The sequence below is a fragment of the Equus caballus genome, chromosome 12, assembly GCF_041296265.1.
Source record: "Equus caballus isolate H_3958 breed thoroughbred chromosome 12, TB-T2T, whole genome shotgun sequence".
Lineage (NCBI taxonomy): Eukaryota > Metazoa > Chordata > Mammalia > Perissodactyla > Equidae > Equus > Equus caballus.
In genome coordinates, this window is record NC_091695.1 from 3,268,009 (window position 1) to 3,292,451 (window position 24,443).

The following is a 24,443-nucleotide window of genomic DNA, read 5'->3' on the forward strand; positions in this document are numbered from 1 at the left end:
CTTGGGGAAGTTACTTAAGATCTCTGAGCTTCAGTTTTATCATCTGTAAAATGGGTATAATAACCTCTACCACATAGACTTGTTATTAGGATAAAGTAATTATATATATAAAAAATGCACACATATACATATATGTTTGTTTATTTGTATTGACAGTACCTGAATTATAGTAAGGGCACAACCTAATATTTTCATTCATTTATATATTCAGCAAATTTATTATAATTATTTTATAAAAGTGAGATCATACTACACATACTTTTTATAATTTGCTTTTTCACCTTAAATTATATTATAAGCATCTTCCCAATCAATAAATATGATTAATAGTACTTTTAATGACTACATAGTATTCAGTTGTGCAGATATGCCATAGTTAATTTAGCCATCCTCTTTTTTGTTGGACACTTATTTCCGATTTTTGGCTATTATAAATGATGCAGCTTTGCACATGTTCATTCATTCAGTGTTTATTGAACACCTGCTATGTGCCAAGCACTGCTCACATAAGTGAACAAAAGAGACAAAGATTGTCACCTTCAGGGAATTTGCGTCCTGGAAGGAGAGATGGACTACAAACAATAAACACAGTGAGTGAGAAAAGTGTGTGTTAGAAGATAGTAATTACTCTGGAAAAGGAAAAGAATACAGAACAGGATATGGGGGATCATGTTTACTGGTGGGGTATAGGGTTGCATTTTTATGTAGGGTGATCTGGTTAGGCCTCCTTGGGAAGGTAAAATTGAATGAGGATTGAAAGGAAGTGAGGGGGTTAAGCCTGAGGCTACTGGTTGGAACTGCATTTGAGGCCAAAGGAACAAGGAGTGAAGGGTTGTGGTGACAGCGGCACCTGGGCTGGTTGGGAACAGTGAGGAGGCCGGTGTGGCCCCAGCGGCCTGAGCAAGGGTGCAGGAGTGGAGCTGAGGTCAGAGGGGGTGGAGGTGGGGCAGACAGGGCATGGATAGCCTGAAATTCCTTGCAATGACTTCAGCATTATTTATTTATTTTTTTCAGTCGCTACATGTTTGCGCTCTCCTTATTTATGGCCTTTGGATAAATTTTACACACAGCAATGCCGGTTCAAAGATATGCAAAAATTTAAGGGCTTTATTAAGTAAAAATTTTCAAGGGAATAGATTAGACATTCCTGGCTTTGTAGTGAAATCTTTGCCCATATACTTAATTATTTCTTTTGGGTAGATCTTAGACATGGAAATGCTGGCTGGAAGACACGCAAAACCTGCAGTTGAGTGAGTACAAGTTTTAAGGGAATAGATTATATGTTTCTCATGGGCAGAGGCCACATCTTGTAACTTTCTTCCCCACCTCTAGTCCTCCAGGCTGGCGTAGTGTCAAGTGCACAGTGAGTTTGGCGTAGTGTCAAGTGCACAGTGAGTTCACTGGTTGAAGGGGTGAGTATCAATCTGCGTTCCAGTCTTAATTGTTACATGTCCTTTGGAGTGGAGAATGAACATTTTCCTTTTCGGGAACTGTGAGTAGGTTCCTGATGGATAGGTCACTGCTCTCCTTAGGCTTACATTTTAGTGGGAAGAGATAGACAATGACCAATTAAGCAAGGTGATTTCAGATGATTTCACATAAATCTGAAGACAACAGGACCATGTAATAGAAAGTGACCTAATTCTAAGGCTGTGACCATACTGAGGTGATAAGATGATCAGAGTTGTAGCTTTAAAGAGTATATGCATTCCTCCTCTTGTCTGGGCAGGGAGGGAAGCTGGAACTCTGTATCGTCCTTTGTTTTGATGTCAGTGTGTCATGGCACTGCTGGAATAGGTTTAGCAATAGTGGTCCATCGACAACTCAATATCAGAATCAAGGAGGTACAAAATGTGGAAACCATTTGAAAGTTCGTTAACTGGTGAATGGAAAAACAAAATGTGGTCTATCCATAGGTGTGTAGTAGTAGTTGACCATAAAAAATGAGTGAAGTATAATGCATGCTACGATGTGGATGAAACTCAAAGATGTTACGCTAAGTAAAGAAGTTAGGCACAAAAGACCACATATCTTATGATTCTGTTTTTTTTTGTTGTTTTTTAAAGATTAGCACCTGAGGTAACAACTGTTGCCAATCTTTTTTTTTTTCTGCTTTATCTCCCCAAATCCCCCTGGTACATAGTTGTATATCTTAGTTGCAGGTCCTTCTAGTTGTGGCATGTGGGACGCCACCTCAACGTGGCCTGATGAGTGGTGCCATGTCCACGCCCAGGATCCGAACCAGCAAAACCCTGGGCTGCCGCAGTGAAGCACGCAAACTTAAGCACTTGGCCACGGGGCCGGCCCCATTATGATTCCTTTTATATGGAATGTCCGGAAGGAGCAAATCGATAGCTGTAAAAAGTAGATTAGTGGTTGGAGGTAGGAACAGGGAGTTTCTACAAATGAGCACCAGGGACCTTTTTGGGGTGATGGAAATGATCCAAAAATTTACTTGTGATGGTTGCACAACTCTCTGTATTGACCGAAAATCACTGAAATGTAGACTGAAAATGAGTGAGTTTTGTAAATTACCCCTCAATAAAGCTGTGGCGAGGCGGAGCTACTCTTCGTGGCTGCTTAGATCCTTACTTGGAGTTCTTCACTGGATAAGCACATGGCCTTGTGACTCTGGATTTGTCTCAAGAACCAGGAGAGTCCTGTTTGTCTGTGAATATTTCCTATTAAAAAATAAATCACTTGCACATAGACTTGAAAGTTTTAAGTACATAAGGACTGTGATACAAAAAGAAAAGAACTTCCTGCATGCAACAAGATCCAATGTTGTGTAGACAGTGTCACCAGCAGCTGTCACCCTGTCGGGGACCCTCGGAGGGAAGGGAAGCTGTGTTCAACTGTCCTGCATCTGCTCTGGCTCAGGGCCACCCTTTCTGTGGCCTGGACTAGATCCATTGGGAAGCTGAGCTTATTTACGGGGTGAGATGCAGTGGCCTCTGCACCACAGCATAATCCATCTGACAGGCTGCAAGCGTGCTGTATTACCTGCTTTCACTATCACAGAGATTGTTAAAAAAAAAAAAGTTACTTAGGGCGTGCCAAATGAAAGTAAAAGAATAGTACAGATTGCAAGGGAAAGATAAGGCGAATATCCTGAGATATCGAGAGAGAAAACAACCACTTGGAGATAGTGTCTTCATTTCTGTTCTAGAAACACAGAAAGAACTCACTTTGTGAGCTCTTTTTTCCGTTCTTAAATCCATGCTGAGGCTCCCTTTACGTCTCACCTGGATTGCTAGAATGGCTTTGTGCTTTGACCCCAGGGTCTGAACCGCCTGCTCCATTCTGTGCATTTCATCTTCTTAGAGCACAGCTCTGAGTGTGACTCCCAAGGGCCCAGGTAAACTACAGAGCTTTTGTCAGGCCCTCCAAACATCACCCATCTGTGTCCCTAAATGTGTACTCCCATCTTCCTGGAATACTTGGTGATTCTCCCTCAGGCCCTGTGCTTTCCGCCTTGGGGCTTTGCTTGTGCGAGGTTCCCTTTGTGGGACAGCTCCTGACAAGGTTCACTGGTTGAAATTGTCACTGGCTTTCTTTCAAAGCCCAGCTCACATGCCCCATGCCTACGTGAAGCCTTTGCGATTCTCCCAAACCGATGGTGACTTTCCCATCTCTGACTGCGCTCCTGTGTGTCATCTGCCTTAGTTGTGTTCTAAATTGGTGGTTTGCACGCTTGGCTTAACCGCTTAGTCTGTGAACTCTGTAAGGCCAGGGACTGGGTCTTACCCGTCGTTGTCACCTTGCACGTAGTTGGTGCCCAGAATATAACTTGCGGATTGATGAGTTGCATAACTCAGCTACCACTCAGATTTTGTTCCTGAAAATAAACTTTCAGCAACTTTACACTCTTCACATTTTCTCCTCCGTAAGTGCCTAACACCAGCCATTTCAAAAATTTCATCTCTCTGCGATTGTGTCCCTCATCTTGGGCTTTTGAAACATGTATTTTTCTGAGCCAGGATTGCGCATTTGTGTGTTGGCAGCTTGAGAGCTACGACTGTGAATAATGAGTCAATTATCATCCAGCCTCGGGGAAAGCACAATTATTCTCGACTGGCCAGGCTGAGGTAATCCTCCTCTCCCTGTGCCCTCTCAAATGAAGGACATAAAACGGTTGGAATTCAGAGCACTGCAAAGGGAATTTAGACAAAACATTTGTCTGCTGAATTTAGCTTCTTTGGATTTATTCTGATTTATGATTGATTGGTTTTTAAATTGCTTATTTAATCCTAATGACTATCGCTCCAGGGGAGGCCAGATACCAAGGAGCATGTGATCAAGAAACAGTGAAGTGAACTAGTTTGGCTGGACAAATCAGGAGGAAATGTTATTGTCCAGAGAGTCATTGCTCTAGGCTAGGGGTGTAATGTGATAGTCACCCCTGACTTTGAAAGTACCCAGCCTTGTTGTAAGCGTGATTGCTTATCCCCTATTCTCTTTGCAGAAGGCTTTTTGCAACTACCCGGGGTGGCACAAATTGTCCCCCATGAATTTTTGTTTCCTTCTAGCAACATGTTCAGTATCTCTTGGCGACTGCGAACGAGCTCTTGAATTACGTGGCTGTTGACCATGGTGCAGAACAGACCCTCAGGGGAGGCTGGAGGGACTTGGTCCTGGGCTCTGACGTTGGTTGTGCTGATCTGTGGAAACTCTCCCGCAGATGTGGTGGTGCTCCTTATCATGTAGTCTGGCTTTCGTGTGGATGAATTTGAATTTTTAAAAAGTTTCTTTCAAAATCGAGTTTTCTGAAAGTGATCACTTTTATCTGGAAGATATATAATCAATACATGATTAGTCAAGATTAGATTAGATCAAGGCATCAGTAGTTTCAAGATTTCCAAGGAGCGTAACTTCTCCTTTGGCCTGAGATTAGACACTGTAGGTATAGTTGGTGGCCTTGTGAGGGGGATCCGTTGGAAGCTCATCTGTTTGGTATCAAAAGAAAATTGAAATTCCGTTGCTTCGGAATGATGAAACCTTTAGAAAAAACCCTTGTTTCATCTGTATTGAAGTTTTGACTCAGAAATGCCCAAAGAAATGCTCTTTCAGGTCCCAGTAACCTACTTGTTCTTGAAATATTGCCGTTAGACTTCTAAAGTGTATTATGTCTGACACGTATTTCAAAGCAAGAAACATTAGGGATCAGATGAAAGATAGAGAAGGACTCTGATGAAAAACAGAAACAGAAGCAGAAGAGACGAGACGCTTGGGTGGCAGGCGTGGGCCGCCCCCAGGATAGCTCTGGGAAGCAGCGTCCGGCTCTAATCAGGCTCTAGGCCACTTCGGATTCTGGGCTGTGCCAACATCTGCCATTTTGACATTATCATATTGAAAAAGAACTTCTTTCCTATCTCATTCTGCCAAGAGATTTATTATTTGCTGTTTTAAAAAAAATGATAAAAGCCTTTATAGGAAGCCCGTCTGGGCCTCTGGAGTGATGTGGCATGGAGCCTTGTGAAACTGCTTTCAAGGGCTGAGGAGCAGGCTGCAACTGTAGGTTCAGTCAGAGAGACGACAAGTTCTTTTCTGGATCTTCTGGTATTTAAAGAATGAAAGCTTGAGGTTTATAGAAGGAAGAAGTCTTAAGAGTGAACAAGAAATTTTGTTAGCTCTGAGACTCCAACAGTAGTTCAACACCAGCATCAGAAGCTGAGACTTCATCCTATTTTCCTCTTTCTTTCGAAGGAGTTTCATCTGGTTATCTGTCAGATAACCTGAACGTCTTATTGGAAATGGCAGAGGAGTACATCGAATGATTATGAGAACAAACAGACCTTGTCCTTGCAGAACATCTGTTCTTCCCAGACATCACGGTGCTTTTCAAGTATTTCAGTCAGTGGACTATTACGGCACTGTTGTCCTGGCCACGCAGCATTGTCTTAGGCAGTACTGGGCCTAGGTTCTGCAGACCTAGAGGCTAGGCAGGGAGAATGAATTCTTCCAGCCCACCTCTTATTAGAACAGTGCGCTGAGGACTCGCAGGGAGCCACAGGAAGTCTTCTTGCCTCTAACTTTGATGAAGTTTGAGGAACCCTTTCATTCCTCAGAAAACTCCTCCTGTTTCCAAGCATTTCCATGCCTATCTTGCTCTACCCTGCCACCGCTGCTGTCCTTGCCCTAGGACTGATTTCGGACATCTCTGTGGCTGTAAGAGGAAGAAGTTGGGGAGGATACGTCCTAAGACCATTTCTTCCTCACTTATCTGATGGTCTGGCTACTCCAGCAGTATTCTTAGCGACAGCCCGTCATGTCACCTTGCTCGGCCCCCAGCCCCTACACCCTAGCGGCCAGGCTAGTGACTGCACATTAGAGTTCCTAGAGATTTGTTGAAGCCCGAGGCAAGTCACCTCTCCCGGTAGTAGCTAGTTAGGAGTTACGGGTACTGGTGCAGGAGGCAGCAGAGAGAGCTGGCCTGAGCTTGTGTTACTACTAACATAGCCCTTTTAAAGAGAAAGTGAGGCAGTCAGTATTTGTGTTTTCCTCCTCTGGCTTATTGAGTTAATAGTGTGTTATAGAGTAGGTTACCTTACCTCTGCTCCCCAACAGTGCTTCTGTGCTAATGTTAATGTCTATGGATATCCCTGCAAGTCTTCATTCCGCCAATGGTGGGGTATTCAGAAGCAAACAAAGGATTCCAGCTGGGCTTGCACCGGCTGTGATCCTTAGAACAACAAGAATTTCATCGATTTTGATGCCATGCAACCAACAGCTCAAGAAAAACAAGCATGGCCACTTTGCTGGGTGAGGCTGTCTCGTGACCCCTTAAACACCGCCTAAGGAGCTCACAGATAAACAGTCCCCGTGTCTCAGGAACCCGTTCATGGTGGAATATCCTAAGGGGGTGGAACAGGGTTCTCCAACCTGGCAATACTTTGATTTCTGCAACTTGGCCTCTTTTGAACTTCTTTATCACTCTTGCTCACTGACGTAGATGCCTGTATTTGCTGTTGTCATTGGCAGCAAGCAAATCGAGTTTTCGAATGTACCCTGCGTCCTTGGTTCTTCTTGTACTGTTGTAAACTTTTTTCCTTTGTCTCCTTCCTGGGATTTTTTTTTTCTTTTTTCCGTTTCATTCTTCTATTCTCTAGGGACCCTTTCCCTTCATTTGCTTTGTTACTCTAAGTGGCATGGCACAGTGCTTAGGTGCATGGGTTCTTAGTCAGGAGGTCTGGGTTCAAATCCCTACTCTGCTACTTACCAGCTGTGTAACCTTGAACAAATTACTTAATTTCTCTGTGAGCCTTGGTTTCCTCATCTGTTAAATAGGGCTACTAACAGTACCTACCCCTAGGGTGGTTGTGAGGCTTACATGAGATTTATGAGGTGCTCATTAAAGAGTGTCTGACACTCAATAAATGTTAACCTTTATTATTAATTTTAATATTACTACTAATAATGCTACTAATAGTAGTAATTTTATGGCTTAAACCATTCCCCCAGTGTAATTGACTACCAGATATTTACCTGCAGCTGTGATACTCTCTACACATTAGCCTTGATTTGCCGCTGGCCCTGGGACATTTCCCTCAGTTTCCCTGGCACCTCAGATGCACCTGGCCAAAGCTTAACTCATTACCTCTCATCTGAATTTATCCCCCACATTTCTGTAAGTGGCATCATGACGTCACAGTTTTCTCAGTCTCTTAATTTAGGATTACTCTTAGACTCTTTACTTTTCTTAAGGAGATAATCATGAATGTGTACAGATTTAGTACAAAGGTATTCATTGTTTATAGTTTTAAATAGCTGAGAATAAGGGATTGGTTAAATAAGCGACATTTACATTTATACAACGAAATCCTCTATAACCATTAGAGAGAAGAATATTCAATAATATGGAAAGAAATATTGGTGTCAAGTTGAGTTATAATACAGTACATACAGTATAATTCCATTTGATTCTTAGAAGTATATGGATGCATAGGTAAAAGATGAGAAAAATAGCTACTGAAAAAATTTTGTCGCAGCTTCTCTGTCTTGTAGGATTATGAGTGATTTTCTTATTTTAATTTTTCTCTCTTAAAAATTTTCTAAAATCATCCATACATTGCTTTCCTATAAGGAAAAAACTCTCTCAAATTTAGAAAAACATGAGATAGGTAATATCTAAGAGTCTTGCAAGTACTGTACTTTTATTGACCTTTTAACTGGCTGAGAAAAGTACTGGGTACATAGTAAGCGCTTAAATAAGTATTTGTTGAATAGTGAATGAAATAGTGTTATCTTTCATGCATTTTTAGAAATAACTTTGTAAAGTTGAGTGTTTAATGACTCAAGCATTCAATTTTTAGATTTCTTTGAAAAGTAATTTTTTTGTTTGGAAGAAAGATTCTCAATAAACACAAAATAAAGTAGAATGGGTGGTGGATGTTTTCTAATGTTATGTAACTTGCCATTTCAGAGGATAATGTGACCAAAAGAGAAGCATTTGGAACTGATTCTTCAGAAAACATACTTACTTCAATAAAATTTCCTCATGAAAATGAACCAAATGATCACCATCTTAGAAATAAAGCCATCTTTCTTCGTACCTTACCACAATGTTCAGAAGAGGAACAGGTAATACCATGGTACATTTGTAGAGACAGTCCGAGAAAGAAAAGCATTCTTCATGAATTAAAAAAAAGAGACCGTAAGAACACGAGCAACATTGGACAGTTACTGCATCAGTAACTCAGACTCCTAATTCTAGAAGGAGTGCCATTGGGATACTTTATGGAAAATCATCATCATATTTTATGATTTTAACAGACAGCGTTTATCATGGTAACGTGGTTATCCCTAATTTTTGTTAAAAAACTTCTTAAGGATCTGCCATCTATAGACTCTTCTTGAAATTATTTATGTATTTGAGCTTGTCCTCTATTTGAGCTTGTCCTCTATTTGATACCGAAAAAGTTCTTTTTTATAATTCTGTGTGAAATGGGAGTTTATTTTCCCTCTCCTGGATTCATCTCTTTTAGACTTAAAGTAGAGTCTGTTGTCTTCGTTTTTCCAAGATTTGATTCATAAATGTTGGACACTCTTTTCCTAATCTTCAAGACCTAATAGAGTGTATTCAGGTTCACCTTGACTATGGTTTTTAAGTATCAAGGAATCCTAGTGGAAGCTCTTCTTCTTTTTAAGCCATTTGAGTTTCTACTTTCCACTGCATCCTGTCTTCCCTGTGATATTGTGGACAGAATTGTATATGAGATTATGGTTTTATAGAAGGGAACAAAAATCTCTGTGTTAGAAATTTGTTTATATGCAGCAGAGGCCCACAATTCTTTAATTCCAGTACTTGCTTCCAGTGAGATGATTATGGGACAAGAACTTTTCTTTTTCCCTAGAGGATTCACTTTTATTGGTAATTATTGGCAATTGGACTTATATTTTCTTTTTTTAATGTGGATTTTTAAAATTAATTTTTTATTAAGGTAACGGTGTATAACATTATATAAATTGCAGGTGTGCATCATTCTATTTCAATTTCTGTGTACACTACATCATGTTCACCACCAAAGTCTAATTGCCATCCATCACCATGCACATGTGTCCTTTTACCCCTTTCACCCTCTCTCTCCCTTCCCCTCCGGTAACTGGAATTATATTTTCTATTGAGTCATTAACCAGCATGTGAGAGGCAAAGAATTGTTCGATGGTATTGTTTCTTGGTAACGTGAAAATGTGTGTTAGCATTCTCTGATGTGTCCTCCAGAGGTTCATCGGGATGGGATGGGAGATGGGTAATGAGGTGGGGAGTGTTCCTATTTTACACTTGAGAAAACTGAGGTCAAGTAATTTACTCTGGGTTACACCGTTGCTGAGTCTAGAGGACAGAAGTAGAAGTCAGACCTCCTGAAACCTATTCCTTGACCACTGCTATGACTTAGTGAATCCGGTCCTTCATGCATAGCTAATTAACGCAAACTGCAAGGGGAGTTTTATCACTTGAAGGGCTATAAGATGAGCTCCTTTTTTGTCGGTTGCTTCATTTCCTGTCAATATGTCCTCACTGTTTTTTTCAGATAGTGATGGATGAAGGCCAAAAAGTTGGCAGTTCCTTTCAAGGTGATCTGAGTCGGGCAGGAAAGGTGAAGGTAAGGCATGACGCAATTTTCTTCCGCGGCAAAGAAGCCCACAGGACTCATTTGCTGTCTCTCACACACGGTTGGAGAAGCCAGCAGATTTTGTCCTTGTACTTTTTTTTAAATTGGTGTTCGAGTATCTGAAACTGTCCTTGGTTGCTTGGGTTCTGGATCTTTTTTCCTCAAAGCTTAACCAATGGAAGGGGTGCTTCCATAGAGAAACCTGACTCCACTCCTCCTGAACATGCACCATTGAGAGAAATGACAGTGTTACAGAGCCTCAGGTTCTAGTACCGAAACCATCATATGGAAGATAAATTTTTGCTGTCACTTGGATGCCAAGAAATAAGGGCAGTTATATACTTAAAAGCGATGGAAGCTACCATTTTTAATTCCTGTGTAAGAGCCATGGCCTGGCAAGTGGAGCTGGGGGAAGAAAGACCCAGGCTATGTTGTGAATTCCAATTATGGGATCTAAATTTGTAATTTTATGATACTTCTTGTGTACATGTTTTAGGTCATGAGCATAAAAGGCACTTCAACATTATACCTTGACTTACTCTGCTAGGACTCCTTCCCACTGGTGGTGAAATCATTTTCTTGTTTACCCTCTTTGATATTCACCTGAGATAAATTAGTTCGGGTGTGAAATGTTACCATTTTGTTAATCTAAAATGTCTCATTGTCCGTGGAAAGCAGGATGCCACGTGGAACAGTTTTTCATTGAAATGCTGCTATTGTGTTTGTAGAGGCCATTTGCTCTGGATTTTACCTTTGAAGTCATTTTCAGTTTTATTTGCTTGAGAGAGAACACTTGACTTTTTGCCCCACTCACCTCTTTTGTGATTTACCTGGGGCAGGATGGTTTTGTTTTGAACGAACCTTTCTCTCTGGCTTTCTTTAGTTTCCTCTCTGACTCTTCAGAGTGAAAAGCTCGCTGTTATGACAGTAGCCATGCCCACCACCATCATTTGGTTGAAAAGCAAAACTAAAACAAAAACAGGGAAAGAGACACTGTTCTGCACTGTCTTGGTGGTGATAGGATTCTGGGATCGAATCTGCAACAAAGTCCCTTTTCAAAAGCTGCCCAGACTGTTTTTTCAGTGTAGAGATCTTACTATGGTGGCTACAAAATCCAGGCCAACTTCCAAATTTATTGGGTCTTTCAGACGTCCCTGGGAGAGCACGGTGAGCACAAAGACCTTGACCTGGGACTCAAAGTTAATGAGAAAAGTGGATTCAGTTGCTCACTTAAATGTTGTGCAAGTGGATTCATTGATTCTTGAAGTTTTTTCTTTAGGTCTAAAATGCATAAAAATGATGTTAATCCTTTTCTAGGTAGACAATTTCCTAGATTTGGAAGATTTGGACACGGATGAAGAGATTAGGCCCCAGATGCCCACAGGTATGCTTGCTGTTTCCTTTCTGTACTGCTTGACCTCTTTGTAGAAACTACAAATAAGACTTTAGACAGCTTTTCCTTTTTTTGGCAATCCCTGCCACCACCTTCCCTGAGATAAGGAAAACTAGAGTCATGCAGTTTCTTCTTTCATAACGAAGATTTCAGCTGAAAGGTCAAAGCCTGTTGAAGATTGTAAGGTCTTTGGTCTTAAATGAAGTAAAGGTGCTCCCCGTCGCCACAGTTTGCCAGGTGATTGATTTTTGGATAATTGTCTCAAGTAGAGCCATGTAAGTAAAATCTTTATTTCTTAGAAACACCATATTGTATATTGAGATGACTTTTGAGTGATACAGAAATATCAATTGATTATAAAAATCAGAAAAATAGCAGAATTGATCATAAAATAAACAAAAAGAAAATAAGATCCAAATTTTTACTTTAATAAATGTTTATCAACTATGTGAACCAAACATTTAATACTAAAGATGTTATAAATGATTCTTCTGGGCAATTTTCCCACAAGGAGTGGGCTGGGGGGGGCGCTTAAGGCTAGTCCACTGCTGTTTATACAGGTGAGGCCTTCTCCTTTCCTGGGTGACATTTCTGTGCAAGCATAGGTGTCCTTTGTTGTTCAAAGGCCCTTTGAAATATGTTCAAAATTAGGGTTATTTTGAAAACTCTGGTTCCTGATTTAATATGCAAGGATATCTCACAGTCAGTGTTGACTGGGGGCAGGGGCCGTTTCCATGGGGGTTTGGTGGCTGGCGTTCGTGTGGGTTACAGCCTTCACGTGGTCATAAAGTGGAGTCTGGGCCTTGTGGTTGGGGGAGGGAGGCTTATTTATAATCAGACAGGAGTTAGATCCCTGGGTGTAGAGTTCCGGGGACGGCGACTCTCTGTGAATTGCCGTATAAGCCCCTGCTCTGGCTTCTCCAGTTGACTGAATTTGAGAGGCTTTGGTACTTGGAAGCAATTAACATTTTTATTCCTCTTCGGAGCATCACACAACTCCACTGAGAGGATGATTTTTCAAGCACTCCATTGCCCGGTAGACTTTGCAGATTTTTCGGTACTTGCTTGGTTCAGATGAGATCAGAGATCTAAAGGAATCACATTTCCAGGGAGGGGTTCTCTTTACAGTAGCGTCCTCGGCAGCTGTGAGTTGCTATGTAAGAGCAGCCCAGGGGCTCCCGTTGGGTTAGGAGGGACAGGTAGGGGTTTATGAGGAAGCCGAGTTTGGTGAGCAGGTGCACTGTTTTGGGTGATTCAGGGAGAGGGGGCTTGTTAAAAATGCAGGTTCCTGGTCCTGTTCCCCAGAAAGAGTCTAATTCAGAAGGTCTTGTGGCGCCTAGTGATCCGTGTCTTTACCCGCTGCCCCGGGCGTTCTGACACAGGTCGTCTCTGTGACACTTGGAGACATGGTTCTAGTCTGCGTGTCGTATATTTGCAATATAAAATGAATTTTGTAGGCAGGCACAAAAGTGTATGGATTGGGCATTTTTGCAATGGTTTAAATTTCTTGCTTTCTGCCATAACGAGGGGGTCTGTATACTGACATCAACTGGCATAGCCAATGAATTGGATTTCGGTTATATCAATCTTTTGAATTAACTTTTTTACCTTTTCCGTTATTCTCACATTTTCTTTAAATGTTTTTTCAAGTCATGTTCTTTTATTACCAGACGTATTTCTTCAGTTTAAAAGATGGCATGAAAACATCTCAGTAGTATGGTTTTTCCAGAAATCAGATAACAGGCGGTCTTGAATTTGCGTCTAGAAGGTTACTGAGGCTGAGCCACGTCTCAGTGGACCGGAATGAGCCAGTCAGGACGTTCCCACAAATAACCCTCAAATAACATGACAAGCTTGGCTGAGAAGCAACTGGGCTTCAGTGATCTAGTCCAATTACCCAGAAGACCGCCAGGGCTCCGCAGTTTTCAGAATGCACAATCTGGGTCATTTGAAAGGAAAAAGAAATTAAATAGTTTGTGCCAAGGTGAATTTTAGTTTGAGCCTAATTTGTGTTACACTTTAGGAATGTGAGCAGAAGGCAAATATTTATATCAGATGGGAAATGTGACATTTTAAATAGGCAAGTTGCTTGTATAATTTTGGCAGCCGAGCGGTTTCCTGATTAGATTCCGTTGTTGTTTAAGCAGCAGATTTGCCTGGGGCGACAAGGAAGTGAGTTTCATATTGTTTTTCTACCACCGACTTTATTGGTTCACCTTATTTGCGTGCATGAATAGTCTCCGAGAGGCAGGAGCGTGATTCTTTCCCAGGATTTGGCTTGTCACTTTGGCAGCCCGGTGGAGACAGTCTTTCAGGGGGGCTGCCTCAGCGCAGCGGCACTGAGCAGGTGTCAGAGGGTGACACTGGCCACAAAGTTTGGTGCCCTGTGTTTATCTGACATCAAGTTAACCACTTCTCCTCCTTTGAGTTTGAGAGAATGTGGTTAACCTGCTGGTTATTGCTGTCACACCCCAGACTGCTATCCAGAAGATCGTCATTCAGAATAGGTATTATTCTGCCGAGGCCATGGGAGTAGGGCGATTGTCTGGTCATCTTTATTGTTCCTCTTCGCTTCGCCCAGCCTGTTCTCTGGCCGAGTGCCACTGGCTGACGAGGCTTTTTTGAGGTCTAGTTCTCACAATTATACTGTCTTAGACAAGTCTCTTGCCCAGAGGGTGTGTTTATGTGGTGGGTGATTGAGTTGGATGACAATGGGCAAGTGATTCCTGTTTGAAGATGGGCAGCCTCATCTGACTTCCATTTTCCAGCTCTCCAGTGCTCCCAATGCTAAGGAAGACAGCAGTCACCTCTTTTTTTAAAAAAATTCTTTTCTTATTGTCCACTTGACACAGGTTTATGCAAACTATGAATGACCTAGGCTTCTTCTTCAACAGCTGTGACTGGAGCCTGGCATATAATGAAAAATGAAACAGATTCAGTTCCTATTCTCATGGAATTCATAGTTTATTGGAATAATTAGACATTAAGCAGATAATCACAAATATGTGATCACAAATTGTTCTGATCTCATGAGACCCTATGGCAGGGAAACTTAAATTTGTCTGTGGGATCAGAGAAAGTTCTCTGAGTCCCTGAGATCTCAAGGATGGGTAACCATTAACTAGGCGAGGGGAGTGGAGTGAGAGTGAGGGGTGGCTAGGAGAGTATAGGAACAGCATGAGGAACAGCATGTGTAAAGGTCCTATTTCAGCTAACTTATCATTTAGGCATTTCATTTATTTTGCACTTAAGACTGTTAAAAATCATTCTTTCATTGCTTGGAAGATCACTAAAAACATTGAGAGGCAAAAATGCTTGCTTCAAGATGTTCCTCTATTCCCATTCCTCCAATTTTTGTATGTTCAAACTTATCCATCTGTTAAGGTCCGTCTTGAAAGCCATGTCAACTGCAAGGGCAGACCTGCTGCCCAGTCCTCATGACTGCATGAGGAAACTTCCACTCCACTCCTGAGAAGAGAACAGCCTTGCGAAGATAATTCTGCCTTTTCAACAGTTAATCCACCTGTTTCTCCCCAAGGGAAAAGGAAGGCTTTCCTTAATTGGAGACACTGGGAAAAGACACTGTGTGTATAAGGATCAGCCCCTTCGTTTCTTCTTTGGGCTTTGTGCTGTTTGGAAGGGATCTGTCCTCTTCTCTGTGCCTGTGCCACTTTTCTTATAGTACACACACTTTAGACAGGGCCCAGGCCTGCCTTATGCAGTGGCTTTCAACCTTAGAAAGGCGTCGGAGTCACTTGAGGGGCTTTAAAAAGAATACCTCGGATCCTTGGATCCTGCCTTTGGAGATTCCTTTTCAGTGGTCTGGGGCGTGTCGTGGGCATCGGCGGTCTCTACAGCTCCCAGGTGATTCTGATGCAAGTGGAGGCCGAGAGCCATCTCTAGGCAGACGTCTGGAGGCATTGCTCTCGGAGGCCCTTCTCTCAGGGCTCCGAGGCAGGTGAAGCAGCTCGCCCACACCTGGCTGGATGCCTGTCAGCTGTGCGGGCTTCTCTCAGGTGGGAGAGCCCGAGGTAGGAAAGCTTGATAAATAAGAAGTCAATTGTGCCTGCAGGACGTGCTCCATTTTCAAATTCAGTTTTATTAGTTATAAAGCTCAGTTTGATCTGCATCTTTCTGACTCCTGTATATATTTCTCTTTTATTTCTGTGCTTAGAGATGGGGGATATCATTTATTATCACTGTCAGATGTCAGTCGCACTCATGAAATGATTCCTCTCTGATCTTCCCCACGTTCTCCTTGGATGGGCAGTAATCTTTCTCTTTTGCACTCCACTTTTATTTATTCTGCAGTTTTTTTCTTCAAAGTGTGTTTTAGTTAATGTGTCTTTTGAAAGCAGCATATGGTTTACACATACATATATATCCTAAAATTTTGACTTTCAATTGGGGATTTAGTCCATTTACATTTAATGTAGTTGCTGAGATATTTGGCTTTAAATCTATTATCTTACTATTTTGTTTTCTACTTGTCCTACCAGTTACCTGTTTTTTCTCTCATTTCTTGCCTGTTTTAGACTAATCAAGTATTGTGTTATTATTTCATTGCCCCCTATTTTTGCTGGGTTGAAAATTCTAGGTTTATAGTTATTTTCTTTCAATATTTTAAAGATGTTATTCTATTCTTTTCTGGTGTTAATTGTTGAAAACCAGACAGAAATCTGATTGTCATTCCTTTGAAGGTGTAGTGTGTTTCCCTCAGTTGGCTGCATTTGTGACTTGGTTTTCAGGGATCTGACTGTGCCTTGCTGGTGTTTGACTGGGCTTTATTTTGGTTGGGGTTTGTAGAGATTCTCATGAGTGTTGGGAGAGTCTCAGCTGTTGTCTTTTCAAATATTGCCTGTGCCTGGACCCTTTTCACCTCACTCATGGATCTCTTACACTCTTTTTTTGCATTTTCCATTCTTTTATATTTCCTTTCTTGCTTCAGTTAGCATATTTTCTACTATCTATATTCTAGTTCACTAATCCTTTCTTGAATTATATCTAATCTTCTGTTAAAGCCATTAATATTTCAGTTATTTTAGTATTTAAAAGAGATTTGGAGTATCTATTTTTACAGATTTCAATTCTCTGCTGAAATTTTCCATTTTTGTAATGTGTTTTTTGGAACATTTTAAAGTTCATGTCTTATAATTCCAATACCTGAGATCTCCTGTGGATCCATTCATATGACTGATTTTCCCTTTTGAGCTGGTGTCTTTGTCTACCTGGTAATTTTTGTTTGAATGCTGAACATTGTGTATAAAATAATATGTAGGCTCTGGATGACATTATCTTCTTCTAGAGAAGCTTTTCTTCAGCATTTTGCCAGCAGTTAGAGTGGTCATAGATCACCTTGCTCCAGTCTGGGATGGAGCTCTTTAGGGCTGGGTTTGGAGGGTTTGTGAGGGCTGCTCTGCTCTAGTTCTTGCTTACTTCTAGGGTGTAGCCCTTCGAGGTAATCACGGCCTCTCTCTCTTGGAGGCCCTGAACTGTAATTTTTACCTTCTTAGCACTGTGAACCTGTTGCTAGTTCTTCCAAGCTTCTCAGCCTCTTAGCCTCTTTTTTCTTTGCTTCTCAATCTCTGCTTGTAAATCCGTAGATGGCATGAGTTGAAAAGCAGCTTAGACTCTTGGACTCACTTCTCAGAGCTTTCCTTCTGTCTGGGATCTTGGCCCCTCAAGTTCTTGCTGCCCTAGTAGCTGTTCAATGCCTGTAAGTAGTTGATTTTGGTATTTTATCCAGCTTTTCTAGTGTTGGTGGGAAGGTTGGACTGACACTAGCTAAACCAGTGGACCCCAGGGATGTGGTCTAGGAACTCCTTGGGAAACCCCAAGGTCTGAAGGTCAAATGTGTTGATGTTTGCATTGATGTAACAAAAGCAATGAGGAGTAAAGGTGGTGTAATTCAGTGTGAATCAAGGTCATGGCACCAAACTATGCTAGTAGTCATTATAATCCTCACTATTAGGAAATTGCAGTTAAAACAAATGCCAGTTTCTATTGAAAATGCCCTTGATAAAGTGGTAAAAATTATTTATTTTATTAAATCTTAATCTTTGAGTACACCTTTTTTAATGTTGTTGTGCTGACATAGTAAGTACAGTCCTTGCCTCCATATCTGTGGGTTCTGCATTCACGGATTCAAACAAACAAAGATCAGAAGGCCTAGGATGGCTGCATCTGCAGTGAGCACGTTCTGACTTTTTCTTGTCATTGTTCCCTAAACGATGCAGTATAACAACTTCTGACATGGCATTTACACTGTATTAGATATTGTAAGTAAACTAGCGATGATTTAAAGTGGACGGGAGGATGTGGGTAGGTTGTATGCAAATACTATGCCATTTTATATCCAGAACTTGAGCATCCTAGATTTTGGTCTTTGCGGAGGTTCCTGGAACCAATCCCCGACAGATATCAAGAGGTGACTGTGTGCAGAAAGCACTTCTGCTGCATCCTGAAATATAACAGTTATCTCGTGGAGAAACTTGTGTGATTGAGTGGTGTGCTGAACTAGTTTTTTTTCTTTCTTTCGTGGACCAATATTTTTACTTGAGAGATTGACTGAGACAAATTATAGTTCTCAGAAATGAATGGAGCGAGCCTGCCTCTTCAAGACAAACAGCTGAGAGTATTCCTTGCCAGTGATAAAGCTGGCAATGGGTCAAGTAAAAATTAGGAAAACTTGTATCTAGTAGTGTGAGCTTGACAGCTTCCCAATATTTAAAGGTGTTTCTGATAAAATTGGTGATGTTAACTAATGTGATTTTTATACTGTATAATGAAATATGTCAACATTTGGAAGATCTACATAAAACAGTGAACCAGTATTTTCCAGATGACCAATTGATGATGTTACAGAATCATGCATAGGAGAAAGATCCGTTCAACGTGTAAGATAGACCAGTGAATTTTAATGTAACAGAATGAAAAACTCATTGAGGCGTTTTCAGATTGCACATTGAAACTATTTTTAGAAACTTTGTAGTTTGTTAAGTCTGGTATGGTATTAAAGAGGAATGTCTACAATTATATAAAAAGACTATTACAGTACTCCTCCTTTTTTCCAACTACATATCTGTGAGAGACTATATTTCCTTCATTTACTTCAGTTGACATACATATTTCAAAAATTGAATGCAGAAGCAAATGTAGAATTCATCTTTCTTCTCTTAGGGCAGATATTTAAAAAGATCAAAAAATGTAAAACAGTGCTTTTCTTCTTACTATTTGTTTTTGGAAGATAGATTTTGCATTAAAATATTTATTTTAGTATATAATGGCATTATTTTTAATGATTCAACAAATATCTGAAAGTTTGTCAGTTTTAATTTCTAATGTGGTGAATAGTGATAGATATAAACCACGTAAACAGAAGCTCTTTAGATTCTTCAAAAAATTGTGAGAACAAGAACATTGAGATGGACCCTCATAACTGGAAGCTGTGTGCAGAAGAGGCCTGGATTACTAACGTATTTCTTATCTATATCCTTTTGGTCTTAGAGAACTCAAAATTTCAGAAAATTTTGGCCTTCTCTACATGGTAACAAAGAAACAGATTGGCTAATTTTATAAATATGCCAGGCATATTTATATATTATTTATTAAATATTATTATTGTCTAAATTATCAGCTGTTAAGTAGATTGCTTACTTTTTAATGTTGAATTAAATTTAGGTGATTATAGCTTCTGACTTGCTAATCATTGACTAAATACAGAAAGACAAATGGCATGAACACATAATGTATAAATATTGGGAATTCTTATCATGTAGTTGAGAAAGAAGAGATTGAAGTGTTTTCAACCACTCTTGCCATCCAACATCAAGATTCATTGTTGAGAGTGGCCTTGACTCTACAATGCACATTAGCCATGATGGTGGTATTTAGTTAAGATGAAAACAAGGCCTTTTGTTGTCTTAGAAACAACAATTAATAAGATCAGATTAAGTTTCTTTTGTTCTTTTTCTTTTTTTTTTTTTGGTGAGGAAGATTGGCCCTGAGCTAACATCTATTGCCAATCTTCCTCTTTTGTAGTTTTTTTTCCTCCCTAAAGCCCCAGTGCATAGTTGTATATCCTAGTTGTAAGTCTTTCTAGTTCTTCTATGTGGGACGCTGCCACCGCATGGCCCGATGAGTGGTGTGTAGGTCCGTGCCCAGGATCCGAACCAGTGAACTTGGGGCTGCCAAAGTAGAACGCACAAACTTAACCCACTTGCCCACGGGGCCGGCCCCCAGATTAAGTTTCTTAAAGCATTTCAGTTTCAGAAAGTTTTGCAGAGAACTTCAGAAACTCCATTCCCCACCATCAATGAGTGTAATCATTTTCTCCCCCAGAGAATATGAGTTTGTGAATAACATACCCATGATTGTAAAATGGCTGAAAGATAAGGTAGCTTTCTTCATAACCTATGTCTTACCAGACTATTCCCATCCATACTGGGTTCACTCTTTTATAAAACTGCCCTCTTCAGAGTTAAAGCTGTTCAATTTTGTTCTTGATTATTCTCTGATTTTATGTGGGAAAATCTTATCCCTGTAACAAAATTTAGTTTTTGAGGGTAAGGACTATGCCTATTTTACATCATCCACAATGTCCTGTTGGTAGGTGGACTCTTGCTACTTGCTGTTCAGTTTGAAAGTTGATAAGCAGGAAGTTAATTTTCTGTCTGCAGGGATTTGTTGAGAATTTACTGTATATAAGGGGCAATGTTAGGCACCAGTAGCTCTGCATTTGTGCATCTTGCTTTCACCCTGGAGAAACAAATGACAAGGATTTAAAGTGTGGAGGATCCTGACTAGTTGTTTTGAAGGAATTGTTCCCGTGGCAGTAGAATTTTTGTGAAAGAAGCCGTTTTGTCGAAAACCCTACCTTCTTTGCAAACATTAGGCAGGCGAACAGTTTCAGCAAAGGAATGGCAGTCATTCTCCTCGGTGCACAGTGCTGTCAATCAGATTTTAAAGAGCCCTGAAAGCAGGATTGATTTCGATTTCACCTTTGAACTGGCGTTTACACTGGCAGCCAGCGGGTCTGGTGGATACTGGTTTTCCCATTAAGAGGTGGGAACCTCTCCCTTCTGGCCTTTGTTGCTGGCCGGCCCCTGACGAGGCTTGTGCCAGTCCTCGGCAGTTACGCCAGGGAGCTCAGCCAGGGAGTTTGACTGCAAACTCATAAACAGGTGCACTAGAAAGGCAGTCTTTCCACCAACCTTATTGATTTTAAAATATCGCTTCTCTGGGTGTTAAATATAACGACACTTAACACTGCTCACCACGCTAACGTGCCATAGCAGTGGCATTTGTTGGTCCTGAGTTTGGATGTATAATCTGATAGATTTCAATAACATAGGTAAGGAAAATACTTAGTTAGAAGAGGCTCCTGTGACATGGAGGGCTGAGAGCACGCGCTCTGCAGGTGGGCTGTCCGCTCTGCCTCTTTCCAGCCATGGCCCCTCCAGTGAGCTCCCCTCAGTGCCTAGAGCCCATTGCCTGTAGAGCAGGAAAGAAGCGAGCTGTTGGGAGGCTTAGCTGAGTTAATGCATACACAATGTCACCTTATAAGTGTTTGACTATTATTATTGTTTTCATTTCTGCTAATTAATTAGATCATATTCTAAGATTTCAATAATTAGTTGTAGTAGAACTACCTTCTTCCCCATCCCCCTACCCACGTTCTCAGTTTCTAGGTTGTCTGAGTGTGGTCTCTGTTGCTAGAGTCTTAAGAACTTCATGATCATGTTTTTTATGATGGTGATTGTCTGCAGTGGTGAGAGAGGTATTTCAAATAAATTTCAGTTTTTCAATATCAATACCCGCTCAATTATCTCCCTATATATGCTGCCACTGGCAACAGCCAAGGCATGCCTGTTGTTAATTAATCACTTCCACTGAGAACTTAATTAGTGTCTTCATTAGGATCATCATTGAGTAGCAGGCAGCAGCACCGCACGCCAGCTGCAAGTTCTTGGCCAGCTCCCGCAGCCGTTCTGGTCCTCTGAAAACCCAGACCGAGCAGGAGACCTGCCGTGCCGCTGTGTGTTTCTGTCCTCCTTGAAGAAGTCTGTGGGGGATCATCAGTTGTCTGCGAGGCACCCCTGTTCTGCCACCCACGCAAAAATCAGGGAACATGTCCACTTGTAACGGATCGATCAGAAGACCAAGATTGGTTATCGAATCCTTGTGATTGTGCTAAACAAGCTGGAAACACATTGTTGTTGTCTGCAAGCGAAGAAAACTAGACCATGTATTCTGAATATGACAGAGTATTTCATTTTTCTGCTGAAAGTTAAAATTCTTTCCTCCTGGCATCATTGTTTTTAAATATATTTTTGAAGTATTGCTGTCTCGTTACAGGATGAAATCAGCACTCCACTTCCTTTCTCTCCACCCTCAGGAGAAGATGGGAAAAGGAGGCAAAAGTAGCATCTTCTCACCTTATTTTCCTCTAGAAGCAGGAATTGGCTTGGGGGTGAGAGGCAAGACCAAGTTACTCCCAAAACAATGTTTCTCCAGACTTTTGGATGGGATGTAACTTTGCAACAATAAGATATAAATAAATGCACCAGTGGCTGCTCTTTTATAGAAAGGGGAATCCCTCCGGTCAGGTTCCTAAACGAGGACAGGCAGCGTGAGCTGGGCCACCTGACTTGAGCGTCTTTGCTTCGTTCTTTTGCCTATTAGAGGCTTTAGGTGGGTGAGGTCAGTCGTGAGCGTGGTGAAAGGATCAGTGAAGTATTTTGTATCCAACAGACTTGCTGCTGCTTCCGGGAGAAGTGGAGCCGGATGCGAGCGCCAGTGCTCCCTCTCACGTCCCTTCCGTGGCCCAGCCTCTTCCCCCTGGAGGAAAGCCCACGCCCGCCAGGAAAGGAGCAGACAAGCAGAGGGAAGAGGTACTCCGCAGGGAATTCCGTCTGTCTCAGAATTTCCTTGATTTTGTAACCTGTCCTTTCAGAGAAATGCTGCTTTACATACATGCTTCTGTATTTTTCTCATGGGAAAATTTAGAATTCAGCTTGCTTAATTGGGTCCCTCTCACTGCCATCTATCTCAAATGTGTGTATATCTTTTTTAACACAGAGAGCAATTATGTCTTTATGTGGAAACTGTATTTGTTTCATGATGTACGCTGTGCTGCTGGACAGTGCCACTGCGGACTACGCACTAGAAAGGACGGACAGTTTTCTTATCTCTTTGAGTCTGAACTGGCCATTTTTCTCTTTATTATTGTTTCCGAGGTCCCATAAACGTCTTGCATTAGTTAAGGTAAGGCAGGCTGTTATAGTAGAGCATCCCGAGGGTAATTCAGTGGCTGGAGGAGATAGAAGGGAATTTCTCTCCTCTAACAGTCTGCGGAGCCTTGAAAGTGAGCAGGTGGCTCTGTTCCCTGCGGTCAGCAGGGGTCCAGGCTCCTTCTCTCTGGATCTCCACTCTGCCTTAGGACGTTGTCCTCACGTGCACATCTAAGTCAGGTCACCGTCCTACCTGGAGGGGCAGCGGCTGAGGGCATGGGGACAGCGTGTCCCCCAAGACTCAGGATTCTGGACTCTCCATTTCTACTCGCATTCCATTGGTGACCGCTCAATCACATGTTCCTCCCTGCCAGCAGCGAGGCTGGGCAATGTCATCGGGCCATGTGCTTGACACACAGGGGAGAACGGGCTCTCCACCACGTTTGCTCTTCCAAATGCACAACTTGAAAGTCGTCTTTGCCATCATCTGCAGCTCTTCTGCATATACATAACCACGTGCACCAGCCGAGGCTGCTGGGGGTGCCAGGTAGTGACCTTTATCATCCTTTTCACTCTCAAAGGGGATCAGGCACAAGGAGTTGCTAAGGGCTCTGTATTGTTGCTGCCTAATAAACCCCCAAGGTGTTTCTTGGTTATTTAATCATTCAGGTCCTAGTCTTGTTGCTTGAAGATATTCTGTTATGGAAGCAGTTGCTCAGTCAGAAGTAATCCACACATTTCAATCTTTAATTGCCCCTTTCTTGTAGAAATTTTGTTCACGAACATCACAGAAGTATATCTAGGATGCTTGCAGGTTTATATTAAACCTCTAAATTGGTTACCAGATAAACTGGTTAGGACAGTCACTTCTCAATATGCTTTTGGATCATGGATTGCTTTCTCTGAGTGGTAAGAAGCTAAAACCGCAAGGTTGTTTCTAACAGGAATCAGTTTCTTTTAAAGATTGTTCATGGTCTTGACTTCACGTGTGACCATACAAATTATTGGACCGGGCAGTGCTCATGGTGCCTGTAATTGTGCCCTTATGGAAATCGTTATGATGGGCTACCGGTTAAAGGTCGGCATGCTCCTTTTCATTGGCCCGGGTGTGGTTCCCGGGCCCAGAACCACACCTCTCGTCTGTCAGCAGCCATGCTGTGGCAGTGGCTCATGGAAGAACTGGGAGAATTTACAACTCTACACAACTGTGTACTGGAGCTTTTGGCAGGGGAGAAGGAGGAAGATTGGCAACAGATGTGAGCTTAGGGTGAATCTTCCCCTGCAAAAAAAAGGTTTCAGTTGATGGGTTAAAAAAAACCAGTGATTTCTGGAAACTTCATAAAGCCAGTAAAATGCAAGTTAGAACCTTGTGTATGGTTGTATCTTTAAAAGGACTATAAATTTCTTCTCCCAAAAACACAAACGTTTTTTAATATTGAGATCAAAATTTTTGTGCTGGCAAACTCGTGAGACATAGATGAGTAGCTTTCGCTGTTTTGAATACCCAGGGTAATATCTTGGTTGGGATTTTTATTTCTAACAACTGTTTGTTAGAGAAACTTTTCAGAACTGTCTAGAATCACAATACTGCACAATCCTGCCTTGTTTTAATAGCATTAATCTCATTTTAAAGTACTCAAAGCCAGTAAGAGAGCATAATCATCAATTTCTAGCAAATATGTCCTGTAAGGCCTGCCCGGGGGCTGT

At 41.5% G+C, this 24,443-nt stretch overlaps 1 protein-coding gene across 5 annotated transcripts in view; it reads left to right on the forward strand.

Annotated features, from left to right (window-relative positions):
• IFTAP (intraflagellar transport associated protein) overlaps positions 1-24,443 on the forward strand; it is a 62,072-nt gene that overhangs the window by 31,286 nt on the left and 6,343 nt on the right. For all 5 annotated transcript variants that reach the window (XM_001487984.7, XM_005598040.4, XM_005598041.4 and 2 more), the window contains 4 exons: positions 8,423-8,580; positions 10,032-10,103; positions 11,430-11,496; positions 22,258-22,397. In XM_001487984.7, coding sequence (XP_001488034.3) covers positions 8,423-8,580; positions 10,032-10,103; positions 11,430-11,496; positions 22,258-22,397 — 437 coding nt within the window. The remainder of the gene's footprint in view (positions 1-8,422; positions 8,581-10,031; positions 10,104-11,429; positions 11,497-22,257; positions 22,398-24,443) is intronic.